This window comes from Babylonia areolata, chromosome 29 (assembly GCF_041734735.1).
Source record: "Babylonia areolata isolate BAREFJ2019XMU chromosome 29, ASM4173473v1, whole genome shotgun sequence".
Lineage (NCBI taxonomy): Eukaryota > Metazoa > Mollusca > Gastropoda > Neogastropoda > Buccinidae > Babylonia > Babylonia areolata.
The window spans coordinates 8,195,215-8,210,150 of NC_134904.1; the positions used below are offsets into that span (position 1 = coordinate 8,195,215).

The 14,936-nt window shown below is 42.2% G+C and overlaps 3 protein-coding genes across 4 annotated transcripts in view; 1 reads left to right on the forward strand and 2 right to left on the reverse strand.

Moving 5' to 3' along the window:
* Positions 1–236, reverse strand: part of LOC143274820 (serine/threonine-protein kinase 36-like) — a 78,049-nt gene extending 77,813 nt beyond the window's left edge. For both annotated transcript variants that reach the window (XM_076578751.1, XM_076578750.1), the window contains exon 1: positions 181–236. The gene's annotated coding sequence lies outside the window, so the exon portion shown is untranslated. The remainder of the gene's footprint in view (positions 1–180) is intronic.
* Positions 237–3,924: 3,688 nt separating this feature from the next.
* Positions 3,925–12,653, reverse strand: LOC143302339 (large ribosomal subunit protein uL18m-like). Its single transcript, XM_076616969.1, has 6 exons — positions 12,507–12,653; positions 11,092–11,179; positions 9,932–10,009; positions 6,594–6,707; positions 5,597–5,714; positions 3,925–4,763 (listed from the first exon to the last, which is right to left on the reverse strand). Exons 1-6 carry the CDS (start codon positions 12,613–12,615, stop codon positions 4,611–4,613), a joined length of 660 nt encoding a protein of 219 aa, XP_076473084.1. The 5' UTR covers positions 12,616–12,653; the 3' UTR covers positions 3,925–4,610.
* A 54-nt stretch (positions 12,654–12,707) lies between these two features.
* Positions 12,708–14,936, forward strand: part of LOC143274841 (CST complex subunit STN1-like) — a 38,937-nt gene continuing 36,708 nt past the window's right edge. The window contains exons 1-2 of the mRNA XM_076578792.1: positions 12,708–12,747; positions 14,213–14,387. Of these exons, the coding sequence (XP_076434907.1) occupies positions 14,213–14,387 (175 nt within the window). The 5' untranslated portion in view covers positions 12,708–12,747. The remainder of the gene's footprint in view (positions 12,748–14,212; positions 14,388–14,936) is intronic.

Sequence of the window (14,936 nt, forward strand, 5' to 3'; positions counted from 1 at the left end):
GACATTGACAACAAAATCAAGACACGCTTTTGTTCTAGCAGACGACAGGACAATGTATTTTACTTACATTATTACACACGAAAAGTTTTATATGCACAATTATTTACACAACACAGAAAACAACGCATTCTTTGTAGACAATCATCCTGCACAAACAGAATAAACAAAACATGACATCACCTGCTATTATTTTCTCTTAATTCCTCACAATGAGTTCATAGACAGCGCCATAGCTCCTGGAATGCTACGCATGCGCTTTTCGTTCATTTTGTATTTCCGTTTCCGTAATCCTTCAGGTGACGACATATTTCTGCACCCCTCTCAAAACATCCCTCTCTCAGAACCCATTGACATAATAATCTTTCTCCTAATGCTTTTCTCCCAGTAAAACTAACCAAACTGTCATAACCACCTTTATTCCATCCTCTATAGTCAATGAATTGAAAGGAAATAAAGAATTGACCCACACAGGCTGTCAGAAAGGTAAATGTTTGGCCTCAGTGGAGGAAAAGTCTGTCAACAAAAAATCAGGGAGAGAGAGAGGTGGGGGTTGGGGGGGGGGGGGGGGGAAGAGAAAAGAGAGAGAGAGTATGTAAACACGTCTGGAGTAGTAGACTCTTTAAATGTAGACATACACGTTTTACTTGATCTGCCCTTCATACATGCTCATCTATGAAGGGAATTTAAAGAGCTGGTTAAACTGGTCATTCCTCAAAATCAGTCATTTTGAAGGGAATCTAAGGTAAACAGCTTTCTACACTAAGGTCCAGGTTATAGGCAGCTTTGTTTTTCTTTCCATGTCCTTTACAGCAAACAAGAGCAAAACCGAAAGTGAACACGAAAATGCTAGAAATAAAAATCTTTGAGTTTGGCCAAAGGTCAGGGTTACAGTCTGCCAGCAAACAAGATTTTTTTTTTTTTTTTAATCTGCCTAAATTATTCTGGCAACATTGTGTCTATTGATGTGCACTGAATGAAAACCCTGCACAAAACTGAAAGTCAATGTGAGCACTGAAGAAGAGATATGTAGCCATCAATTTGGTCAACATCACTGGAAAGTCTTCAGTTTGTTGATTCTGATGTGAACTTATGCACATTTTGTTTATTTCAGATCCGTGAAAATATTTCAAAAAATGAACAGAGGCATTGATAAGGTTGCTTGTGTGCATGTGTGTGGGGGAGGGGGGGGGTGTCCTTTAATCCAGCTCAGTGTAAAAATTTGGATCAATTACTTCAACTGATTTTGAAACTGCACAGCTATAAATGCAAACTTCCCAAATTCAGTTCCAACACGTATGAGAATGTTCCTTTAATCCAGGTCAAGGTAAAAATTTGGGTCAATCACTTCAATTGATTTAGAAATTGCACATCCTTCAAAAAAATAATGCAAACTTCCCAAAATTCAGTTCCAACATGTATGAGAATGTGATGCTGATTAGTATCAATAAAAGTGTCCCCTTATTTCTGTTCCAGCATGTATGAAAATGTGATGCTGACTATTATTAAAAGTATATGTCATGTGAGCCTGTGATAAAATCAGTCAGGCATTGGACTTCTGATGCATACAGTTTTCACCAGTGATCAGGGTTCGAGAATGATTTGGCATGGTGTTGTGTCCTTGAATGCGTTTGTGTTCTTTGTGCTGTACAGTGTCGTTATAATGTAATGTTTGTGTTTTTTGTGCTGTGTTGAGTTGTTCCGAAGTATTGTGTGCGGGTGAGGAGGTGAAAGGAACAGACTGGAAACTGCTCCTCTCTCTGTCTGTAGTTAGAAACAAAAAGAGGGAGACTGCTCCCCTCTCTCTGTCTGTAGTTAGAAGCAAAAAGAGGGAGACTGCTCCTCTCTCTGTAGTTAAAAGCAAAAAGAGGGAGACTGCTCCCCTCTCTCTGTCTGTAGTTAAAAACAAAAAGAGGGAGACTGCTCCTCTCTCTGTCTGTAGTTAGAAACAAAAAGAGGGAGACTGCTCCCCTCTCTGTGTGTCTGTAGTTAGAAACAAAAAGAGGGAGACTGCTCCCCTCTCTCTGTAGTTAGAAACAAAAAGAGGGAGACTGCTCCTCTCTGTGTCTGTAGTTAAAAGCAAAAAGAGGGAGACTGCTCCTCTCTGTGTGTCTGTAGTTAAAAGCAAAAAGAGGGAGACTGCTCCCCTCTCTCTGTCTGTAGTTAAAAGCAAAAAGAGGGAGACTGCTCCCCTCTCTGTGTCTGTAGTTAGAAACAAAAAGAGGGAGACTGCTCCCCCTCTCTCTGTCTGTAGTTAGAAACAAAAAGAGGGAGACTGCAGTTAAGAGCAAAATGAGGAAGGATCTGGATAAGTGTTATCGGTCATTACAAAAAAAAAAAGGGGCCACTTTGAGCATTCTAATTTTATTCCAATCATTTGCCACCTATGAATCTTTCATACCTTTATCATGTTACGTTCATGCATTCACTCTTCTTCTTCTTCTTCTTCGTTTGTGGGCTGAACTCCCACGTTCACTCATATGCACACGAGTGCGCTTTTACATGTGTGACCGTTTTTACCCCACCTTGTAGGCAGCCATACTCCGCTTTCGGGGGCGTGTATTCACTTATTTGTTCACTTGTTTTATTTCATGCCATGTCAATGTTTCACACAAACCTAGGTCAGGGCTTTCCAGTGCATTTCGTTCATGTGGTCAGGCTTCTGCCCCCCCTTTTTTTCTGACACAGCTGTTGTGGCATAGCATGTTATGGGTCAGTCCACATGCTTTCACACCTTAAAACTGAAACTACAAAAAAGAAACTGTCTGTTGTGGGGAGAAACATAAATAATGTGAAGTGCTGCGTTTGTCCATACAAAAAGCTTTCCAGTTAATTTTTTCATTCTGCAATGTACACATACACGAACAATAAAGTTACAGAGATGTACTCCAAAAATCTGCTTGGATATGAATCTACTGACGGGCGTGATAGTCGAATAGTCGAGTGCTGGATTCAAGCCCAATGTTCCTCACTTCAATGCCCCATTTGACCAGTTAGTAACTGTGGTCAGTGTGGACAGCACAGTTAGTGACTGTGGTCAGTGTGGACAGCACAGGCAGTGACTGGTCAGTGTGGACAGCACAGTTAGTGACTGTGGTCAGTGTGGGCAGCACACTTAGTGACTGTGGTCAGTGTGGGCAGCACAGTTAGTGACTGTGGACAGCACAGTTAGTGACTGGTCAGTGTGGACAGCACAGTTAGTGACTGTAGTCAGTGTGGGCAGCACAGTTAGTGACTGTGGACAGCACAGTTAGTGACTGGTCAGTGTGGGCAGCACAGTTAGTGACTGTGGTCAGTGTGGGCAGCACACTTAGTGACTGTGGTCAGTGTGGACAGCACAGGCAGTGACTGTGGTCAGTGTGGGCAGCACAGTTAGTGACTGTGGTCAGTGTGGACAGCACAGGCAGTGATTGGTCAGTGTGGGCAGCACAATTAGTGACTGTGGTCAGTGTGGGCAGCACAGGTAGTGATTGTGGTCAGTGTGGGCAGCACAGGTAGTGACTGTGGTCAGTGTGGGCAGCACAGTGATCAACTCTCCCTTTTGAAAACCAGCCAACGCATCTGCGTCAGCAGTTTGATAGAATTGTGCGTATGTGTGTGCATGTGTATATGCGCATGTGTGTGTGTGTATGTGTGTAAGCAGTTTGAATAATGACATAAATTTTAAAGAAAAGAAGAGAATCTCTTTAGGTAAATATGTATGCTTGCAAATGACTGAAGGCTGACCAAATGGCACAGGACATGAATGATGAGCGTCTACAGGCAGACTGTTGTACAAATGACTGTGTTTGTAAAGCACTTAGAGTTCTGTCTCTGATCAAACATATGTGCTATTGAGTATCAATAATAATTATATGCAAAAAAAAACACATGTACATGCAACACACTTGTACATATTCAAGAGAAAGAAACAAACTCACAGAAACAAACATTTTCATCTCATTCTTTAATTTTGATAACAGAGTGCTCTGTCACATGCCAGCTTTCCAATTCCTCAGGTAAACCGTTCACTTAAATATACAGGACTACTCTCTGACACTGTACATCAAATCACAAGATGAGTTTAACTTGTACCTTTGAAGGGAAGATGATGAGAGAGAATGAGGATGTGTGATTTTTCCATCAGCAGAACACATGGCAACACACAGACACACATAACACACACACACACAGACACAACACACACATACAGAAACACAGTGCTTGAACTGCTGATTCTGAAGACGTATTGACATGATGTCTCTTTGCTGCAGTGATTGTAGGATTCCTCAGAGATGTTCAGCAAGATATTTAAAGTCAAGTCAATTAGTGTTTTTCTTTTTTAAAACTAAAAAAAAAACAAACCCAAACATATTTCAAAATGAAAAAGCAACAACCATAACCCGTATTTCACAAAACACACACATTTTTTTTTTTTTTCAAACTGACTAATTGACTGACAAAGTTAAAAAGAACCAGAAACAAGTGACACTTTGTGAATCACCTAAGCTGCTGTTCCTTTGATCAGTTAACGACACGCAGACAGAGCGATGGCGATGTCATAATCCTGTGTTCTCCAAGTCCTGGCCACAAAACCTGGTGAAGACAGGGATGAATGGCAGGTTGTTGGTCCCTTACAAGGGCTGGTAATCATCCTTCCAGCTTTTCTTCTCGCCTACCCGGTGCGGTCGGCTGTAGTCCACCCCCGCTACAAACTCTGGGTCCTTGATGTCGGGCTCCTCCAGACCCAGTCCTCTCTCTCTCAGGCCGCTCAGGAAGGCCTGCATCTGTTGTACAACATACACACAACACTCAGGAAGGCCTGCATCTGTTGTACAACATACACACAACACTCAGGAAGGCCTGCATCTGTTGTGCAACATACACACAACACTCAGGAAGGCCTGCATCTGTGTGCAACATACACACAACACTCAGGAAGGCCTGCATCTGTTGTACAACATACACACAACACTCAGGAAGGCCTGCATCTGTTGTACAACATACACACAACACTCAGGAAGGCCTGCATCTGTTGTACAACATACACACAACACTCAGGAAGGCCTGCATCTGTTGTACAACATACACAGAATTCTCAGGAAAGACTGCATCTGTTTTACAACATACACATAATTCTCAGGAAGGACGGCATCTGTTGTACAACATACACACAATTCTCAGGAAGGACTGCATCTGTTGTACAACATACACACAATTCTCAGGAAGGATTGCATCTGTTGTACAACATACACACAACACTCAGGAAGGCCTGCATCTGTTGTACAACATACACACAACACTCAGGAAGGCCTGCATCTGTTGTACAACATATACACAATTCTCAGGAAGGCCTGCATCTGTTGCACAACATACACACAACACTCAGGAAGGCCTATATCTGTTGCACAACTTACAATTCTCAGGAAGGCCTGCGTCTGTTGTACAACATACACATAACACTGTTTGAAACAAGCTTTCAGCAGAATCGGTGACACCAATGAGAAGTACACAAAAAGTACCAGTTTAGCAATTTCCACCTCACACTCATGTCGCACTGATCTCATTTCATGCGTCAGCAGTCAAGAGATTAATGGCCGTCAGTCGGCTGACCCCTGACCTTTTCTGAGGTCTGATGCCCTTCCTCCTCCTCGTAGAAGACGTGGGTGATGCCGCTCTCCAGACAGCGCTGTGCCAGAACACGGCCCACGTTCTCTGCTGCACTGGTGTCTGTCAGGCTGGTGACACATCACAGCGTGTTGTTATAGCATGGTCAGGCTGGCGACACATCACAGTGTGTTGTTATAGCATGGTCAGGCTTGTGACACAACACATTGTGTTGTTATAGCATGGTCAGGCTTGTGACACAACACAGTGTGTTGTTATAGCATGGTCAGGCTTGTGACACAACACAGTGTGTTGTTATAGTATGGTCAGGCTTGTGACACAACACAGTGTATTGTGTAACATGTGTGCACTGACCTGTAAAGCCAGGTGTGTGTGGACTGACCTGTAAAGTAGTGTGTGGACTGCCCTGTAAAGGTGAGTGGACTGACCTATAAAGGTGTGTGTGGACTGCCCTGTAAAAGGTGAGTGGACTGACCTATAAAGGTGTGTGTGGACTGCCCTGTAAAGGTGTGTGTGCACTGACCTGTAAAGGTGTGTGTGGACTGACCTGTAAAAAGTGTGTGGACTGCCCTGTAAAAGGTGTGTGGACTGATCTGTGAAGGTGTGTGTGGACTGCCCTGTAAAGGTGAGTGGACTGCCCTGTAAAAGGTGTGTATGGACTGACCTGTAAAGGTGTGTATGGACTGACCTGTAAAGGTGTGTGTGGACTGCCCTGTAAAGCCAGGTGTCTTTGGACTGCCCTGTAAAGGTGTGTGGACTGACCTGTAAAGCCAGGTGTGTTTGGACTGCCCTGTAAAGGTGTGTGGACTGACCTGTAAAGGTGTGTGTGGACTGAACTATAAAGGTGTGCGTAGACTGACCTATAAAGGCGTGTGTGGACTGACCTGTAAAGGTGTGTGTGGACTGACCTGTAAAGCCAGGTGTGTTTGGACTGCCCTGTAAAGGTGTGTGTGGACTGACCTGTAAAGCCAGGTGTGTTGTGGACTGACCTGTAAAGACCTTCTTTAATGGCCCACTCTGTGGTGGAAGCACTGACGACCGTTTTCCCAGAGAAGTGCTCAATGTGGGCTGTGGTGTGACGCCGACTCAGGTCCAGGACCACTCTGAGAAAAGGCAGTACGTCACATGTTGTCATTTATGTTGTGACACAGGGCAGTACGTTACATGTTGTCATTTATGTTGTGACACAGGGCAGTATGTCACATGTTGTCATTTATGTTGTGACACAGGGCAGTACGTCACATGTTGTCATTTATGTTGTGACACAGGGCAGTACGTCACATGTTGTCATTTATGTTCTGACACAGGGCAGTACTTGTCACATGTTGTCATTCATGGTCTGACACAGGGCAGTACATGTCACATGTTGTCATTTATGTTGTGACACAGGGCAGTACATGTCACATGTTGTCATTTATGTTGTGACAGAGGGCAGTACATGTCACATGTTGTCATTTATGTTGTGACACAGGGCAGTACATGTCACATGTTGTCATTCATGGTCTGACACAGGGCAGTACATGTCACATGTTGTCATTTATGTTCTGACATAGGGCAGTATGTCACATGTTGTCATTTATGTTTTGACACAGGGCAGTACGTCACACGTTGTCATTTATGTTCTGACACAGGGCAGTACATGTCACATGTTGTCATTCATGGTCTGACACAGGGCAGTACATGTCACATGTTGTCATTCATGGTCTGACACAGGGCAGTACATGTCACATGTTGTCATTTATGTTCTGACACAGGGCAGTACATGTCACATGTTGTCATTCATGTTCTGACACAGGGCAGTTCATGTCACATGTTGTCATTTATGTTCTGACACAGGGCAGTACGTCACATGTTGTCATTTATGTTGTGACACAGGGCAGTATGTCACATGTTGTCATTTATGGTCTGACAAAGGTCAGTACTTGTCACATGTTGTCCTTTATGGTCTGACACAGGGCAGTAAATGTCACATGTTGTCATTTATGGTCTGACACAGGGCAGTACATGTCACATGTTGTCAGTTATGTTCTGACACAGGGCAGTATGTCACATGTTGTCATTCATGGTCTGACACAGGGCAGTACATGTCACATGTTGTCATTTATGTTCTGACACAGGGCAGTATGTCACATGTTGTCATTTATGTTCTGACACAGGGCAGTACATGTCACATGTTGTCATTCATGGTCTGACACAGGGCAGTACATGTCACATGTTGTCATTCATGTTCTGACAAAGGCCAGTACATGTCACATGTTGTCATTTATGTTCTGACACAGGGCAGTACATGTCACATGTTGTCATTTATGTTCTGACAAAGGCCAGTACATGTCACATGTTGTCATTCATGGTCTGACACAGGGCAGTACTTGTCACATATTGTTGTTCATACTTTTTCCATTCTATATGAATGTTTCAAACCTGGGGAGGGATGTAAAAGACTGATCAGCATGTTGGCTTTATGCAAAGACCAGGCATCTGGCTTTTTTTTTTTAATAATTATTTTTTAATTATTCTTTTTAGAAATTTTTTTTTTTTTTGATAAAGCAAGTTATGATGTAGTGCAAATGTATCAGTCCACACGCTCTGACACCTTGAAACTGAAAGTGGAAATCATGTGACAACTATGGACCATCACGTTTTCTGTGTGCTGGACCGACAGTTTCATTTTCAAGGAGGTGTCACAGTCTGCAAACTGATCCGTGTACACTGCAGCACATCAGCTTTAAACAGACAACGGAGACCTGACCTACACACAAAGCCAGCACATCAGCTTTAAACAAACAACAACGGAGACCTGACCTACACACAAAGCCAGCACATCAGCTTTAAACAAACAATGGAGACCTGACCTACACACAAACCCAGCACATCAGCTTTAAACAAACAACAACGGAGACCTGACCTAGCACAAAGCCAGCACATCGGCTTTAAACAAACAACAGAGACCTGACCTACACACAAAGCCAGCACATCAGCTTTAAACAAACAACAACGGAGACCTGACCTACACACAAAGCCAGCACATCAGCTTTAAACAAACAACAACGGAGACCTGACCTACACACAAAGCCAGCACATCAGCTTTATACAAACAATGGAGACCTGACCTACACACAAAGCCAGCACATCAACTTTAAACAAACAACACAGACCTGACCTACACACAAAGCCAGCACATCAGCTTTAAACAAACAACGGAGACCTGACCTACACACAAAGCCAGCACATCAGCTTTAAACAAACAACAACAGAGACCTGACCTACACACAAAGTCAGCACATCAGCTTTAAACAAACAATGGAGACCTGACCTACACACAAAGCCAGCACATCAGCTTTAACTAAACAATGGAGACCTGACCTACACATAAAGCCAGCACATCAGCTTTAAACAAACAAAGGAGACCTGACCTACACACAAAGCCAGCACATCAGCTTTAAGCAAACAAATGAGACCTGACGACACACAAAGCCAGCACATCAGCTTTAAACAAACAAAGGAGACCTGACCTACATACAAAGCCAGCACATCGGCTTTAAACAAACAACACAGACCTGACCTACACACAAAGCCAGCACATCAGCTTTAAACAAACAACGGAGACCTGAACTACACACAAACACAGCACACTGCTCTGGCCTTGACAGCCTACCATAGTTTTCTCCAAAATATTCAAACAAAAATGAAATTCAATAAACAAACGAAATAAACAAATAACTGAATACACTGAAATAAAATACAATGAAAGATACACAGAAGGTAAATGACTGTTATCTGGGAATATCTAACCTGTCAACTGACCGGTGATAGGTCTGACTGGTGACTGTTACCTGGGAATATCCGAACTGTCAACTGACCTGTGATAGAAGTCTTTTCGTGGAGACTGTTATCTGGGAATATCTAACCTGTCAACTGACCGGTGATAGGTCTGACTGGTGACTGTTACCTGGGAATATCCGAACTGTCAACTGACCTGTGATAGAAGTCTTTTCGTGGAGACAGTTACTTGGGAATATCTAAGCTGTCAACTGACCGGTGATAGGTCTGACTGGTGACTGTTACCTGGGAATATCTAACCTGTCAACTGACCGGTGATAGGTCTGACTGGTGACTGTTACCTGGGAATATCTAACCTGTCAATGACCTGTGATGTAAGTCTTTTCGTGGAGACTGTTACCTGGGAATATCTAACCCGTCAACTCACCAGTGACAGAAGTCTTTGCATGGTGACTGTTACCTGGGAATATCTAATCTGTCAACTGACCGGTGATAGAAGTCTTTGCATGGTGACTGTTACCTGGGAACATCTAACCTGTTAACTCACCGGTGGAAGAAGTCTTTGCGTGGTGACTGGAACACCCAGCCCTGACGTTTGCGAGCCAGCCCCATCTGCTCCAAGTTCCTGAGGTAGATAATAAACTCAGGTTTACATTAGACAGGTTGAGTGTGTGTACAGAAACTCAGGGCTTAATTAGACAGGTGTGTGCATGTGTGTGTCTCTGTATATGTCTCATGTGTCTGTGAATGTGTGTCTGTGTGTGTATGTGCTATTGTCTAACTGACATATCATTGTAAAAAGCGCTGAGAGGTTTGCACTATTATTATTATTATCATTATTTAAACGAAGGAAAGAAATGAAGAGAAGGAAGGAAAATGACTGGCCTGTGCTCAGTGCTAACTGATCCAACTTGCACAGCAGACAACTGATCCACTGCTGGTCATCAGTTCTGGACAGTTCACTTGTGTGAAGCGCAACTTGAACTACATCATGATCATATGACATACGTTACATGTATCCATTTTACTATTCTGAAAGAATAGCTAGTTTATTGCAAAACAAACATGTGCTTCACTTCCTGAAGAAATGAAAGATTTATATCGTATGTTCCTGTTGTCAATACTGTCCTCAGGGAGCTCAGCTAGCTGTTTGACAAATAAAAAAAAAGAATTTCTGCCTTTCCTCACTTGTCCCCTCTTGCAACTGTGTCAGCGTTGATCAGCTGACATGTATTTGTATTTCTTTTTATCACATCAGATTTCTCTGTGTGAAATTCGGGCTGCTCTCCCCAGGGAGAGCGCATCGCTACACTACAACGCCACCCATTCTTTTTGTATTTTTTCCTGCGTGTAGTTTTATTTGTTTTTCCTATTGAAGTGGATTTTTCTACAGAATTTTGCCAGGAACAACCCTTTTGTTGCTGTGAGTTCTTTTACGTGCACTAAATGCATGCTGCACACGGGACCTCGGTTTATCATCTCATCCGAATGACTAGCGTCCAGACCACCACTCAAGGTCTAGTGGAGGGAGAGAAAATATTGGTGGCTGAACCATGATTCGAACCAGCGCACTCAGATTCTCTCGCTTCCAAGGCGGACGCGTTACCTCTAGGCCATCACTCCACTTTGGCTTTGGCTTTATCTCCACCTGTTTTTCTCCACCATCATACACGTTTGTATACCTTGAGGAGAGTTGGTGTAGTTTACCTGGGGTTCCTGTTTTCAAACAGAGGGTTGACTTGGAAGTCTCTGTTGGGGCTGTCATCCTGATGCACTGTGGCTGATGTGGACAGCGCTGAGGCCAACAGGAAACCACACAACACACAATGATGCACAGCATTGGATTGTTTGCATTTCAGTATGGCAGATGTTGCATTTTTAATTTTATTTACTGATTTATTAGTAGCAGTATAACAATTCATAGTAATGCAGTGACCGGTTAAATGTGTGTGCTTATGCATGCACACACAAACACACACACACACAGTCACACACACACACACAGAGTCACAAAGTGAAACACACACACACACACACGCACACACACACACACACACATGACACATACACAAATACAGGGCTCCAATCAACACTGAAAGACAGCGAGTTCCTCGACTTTTCTCTCTAGGTACATGTACTGGGGGCAGTCCAGGACAGAGAGGAACAGTCCCCACTAACAACAAGAAAATAGGAATGTTCATGTTTGTTGTTGTTGTTTTTCTAGTAGCCACAAGCACACATTCTTACAGACACAGTGTAAAACTGGAAAAGACATTATTATGAATTATATCTTCTGCTTATATTACTTAAGCAGAGTAGTCACAATCAATATCATGTTCACTACTATTGATTGGCAGGTTGCTTATTTTCCTTTGGTAGAGAAAGAAAAAGCCTGTTACATTCTTTTCATCTATTTTTAACCATGAAACTGTGTTTCTACTGTCTTATTCATGATTGATTCCATAAACATTTTCTTGTTTTTGGAGGTGGAGGTGATTTTCCATATATATATATATATATATATATATATATATATATATATATATATATATCTATATATCTATCTATCTATCTATATATATATATATATATATATATATATATATATATATATATATATATATTCCATCAATAATGAAGTATTTCCTATCCTTTGCAATAATTTAATTGTATCAGTGACATATCCAAGATTAGAAGAAAAAAAAAGTCTGAGAAAAGTGCTACTACAGCATTTTAGTGCAGAAATGGAAGAAAAAAGGACCAGAAAAGAAAAGAAAAAGAAATTGCATAGGAATACAGTACTCCCAACAAAAGCATAGTACACATATACGTCAATGTGAGAAGGAAAAAAAGTAACCGAAGGAAAGGAGAGAGAGTAAGGGAGAAAGAGAGGGGAGAGACAGGGACAAGAGGAGGCGCCTGTGGGGGTTGGGGTGGGTAAAGAGAGACAGATACGGACAAGGACAGTGACTCGATTGAGAGATCGGGGTGGAGAGATGGGGATGGAGAAGACATGGTAGGGAGCATCTTTCCATAGGAACAGAGACCTTGGTTGACTTTCTCTCGCGGGGAGGGTGTGCATGGATGAGACAGACAGAGACAGAGATAGAGGTTATAGTCACCTCCAACTGGGCATGTCTTTGGCAGCACAGAAAAGCAGGAGTACACCCTGGTGTCTAGCACAGCAGGCGACGATCGTCGCAGAAAAGCAGTTACGGCATGGGAGGTCATGTTAGATGTTGGAGAGCCGAGCCTCTACCGGAAACCTATCAGTGCTTGCCCCTTATAATTGTGAGTGGTAGTTCTTGTTTTGGCGGGTGGGAGAGACCACTTTCGCTTTCATGGTTCAGAACAGTCTTCGGGGTAAGATTTTAAAACAGATACGGTGGTTTATTGGATTAATGCTAAAGATTATTGTGCATTCTGTTTGCATGATATAAGTTCAAATAATTCACCGATGTTATGCCTGTGTCAGATAAATGGAACTGGTATTTTCATGTGTCTAAATGCAAAGTTCTGCACTAAGGAAAAAATAATCCAAAACATGAATACGTCATGAAAATTGATGAAACCAGATCCAATGTTATTTCAGAGGGTGTTGAGGAGAAAGACCTGGGTGTCACATTTGATCAAAATTTTTCTTTTGATGCCCACAATCAGGCAGCTGTTGACAAAGCGAACATAATATTAGGTATTATAAGGTGAACTTTTACTTTATGGATAAAGATATTTTTACGTACGACCGAGAATGTAATGTAGTATCCCAGACTAAAAAGACAATCAGTAGCAATTGAGCAGGTTCAGAGGAGAGCAAGAGAATGGTGCCGGAACTCAGAGTTAGATTACCACAGTCGATTGGTTAACACAATTAAATCTGCATTAATTGAAATACAGGCGCTGTAGACTTAGAGGAGATATGATTCAGGTATTCAAGATCACTAACAAAATAGCTGATATTGACCCGAACACTTTTTTCTCAGCTAACAAGTCTGATGGCCATTGCCAAGTCGTCCTTCTTTCTTTCCGTATAGTGATCACTATTTCTTAGGCAGAAGCTGTTAGTATTACATGGTTTGTATATACTTCTCAAATACAGACATAATTAAATCTGTTATTTTTGGCATGCATGCTGTGATTCTAAACATTGATGATTTTGTGTTGTCCATTGGATCCTAATTTGATTGCTACATGGCCATATTGCTGTTCTGACCATGGATGATTTAGTGTTGTCAATAGGATCATGTTATGTTCTAACCATTGATGATTTAGTGTTGTCAATAGGATCATGTTATGTTCTAACCATTGATGATTTAGTGTTGTCAATAGGATTGTGTTTTGTTCTAACCATTGATGATTTAGTGTTGTCCATTGGGTCTTGTTACATAAGATAAGAATAACTTTATTATCTCCAACTGGAGAAATTTGGTCAGGTGCATTACCACAACATAGACAAGTAAACAACATGGGGACCATAACTGTAAAAGTCAACAACAGCTTTTACGAATATTACGAAGATACAAATGTAAAAAATATCACATACACCGTTTCATACATACATCCACACACTGCAGGTAATAACTAGTATTCTTAATGTAAAAACAGAAAGAATTAAGAAACATTATTTGAATATAATTATAAACATAGCCTACTATACTGCACATTGATTATAATAGACAGATAAGATAAGAATAAAGATAAATTGCGGAAAACCGCAACCAGATAATCAGCACACACCCGCAGCCCCTCCCCACCCACCCCACTCCCACCCACCCCACACATGCGGATTACATTCTAAACACTGATAACTTAGTGCTGTGACTGTGTGCAGATGGAGGGGATTGGTTCAGGTGGATGTCATGTGGTGATGGCTGAGGAAGGGCAGCCGTCCGCTGACCCAGTGTTTTACCCCCCTCATCTGTGGGGCCTGGACTTCCACTTCAACACCTTCAACAAACTCTATGTGGCCGACATCTTGTCATTAAAACCCTACCCCTCTTACCCAGGTAATAATCTCCATTTACTAACACCTTCAACAATCTCTGTGTGGCGGACATCTTGGTCATGAAACCCTACCCTTCTTTTCCATGTAATGATATGCATTCACCGACACTTTCATCAAACTTTAACTGGCTCACATTGATCTTGTTGAGACCTTCATCAAACTTTGTGTGGTTCACATCCTGTCATTGAAACCCTATCCCTCTTACCCAGGTAATGATTCACATATCTTCCCAAGCTTGTGCATATTCAAGCTTGCTTGCACTCATGTGCAAAGACAAACACGCACGCACACACACACACACACACACACACTGAGAAACTCACACACATTCTTCATACCTGTACAAGGGTTTCAGATAACACATAAATGGGCATCCCTGATACCTTGGAAATGGGAAGGACTCACTACATTTTCATTGAGTGAGTCCATGGGACATTGTCAACATTTCTAGGACAGACACACAGAGACTGGGACATTGTCAGCATTTCTAGAACTAATACTAAGAGTGTAAATTCTGTGTTGGGACTTCAGTATGATACTAGGGTCGTCT

Bases quoted from the DNA above. Each gene is read 5' to 3' on its own strand.
- LOC143302339 (XM_076616969.1), bottom strand. From the start codon at position 12,615: ATGACCTCCCATGCCGTAACTGCTTTTCTGCGACGATCGTCGCCTGCT. The intron at 11,180-12,506 runs GTGACTATAACC...TGTTGGCCTCAG, and splicing joins AAAGACATGCCCAGTTGGAG to CGCTGTCCACATCAGCCACA. The intron at 4,764-5,596 runs GTCAGGGGTCAG...GTTGTACAACAG, and splicing joins GGCATCAGACCTCAGAAAAG to ATGCAGGCCTTCCTGAGCGG.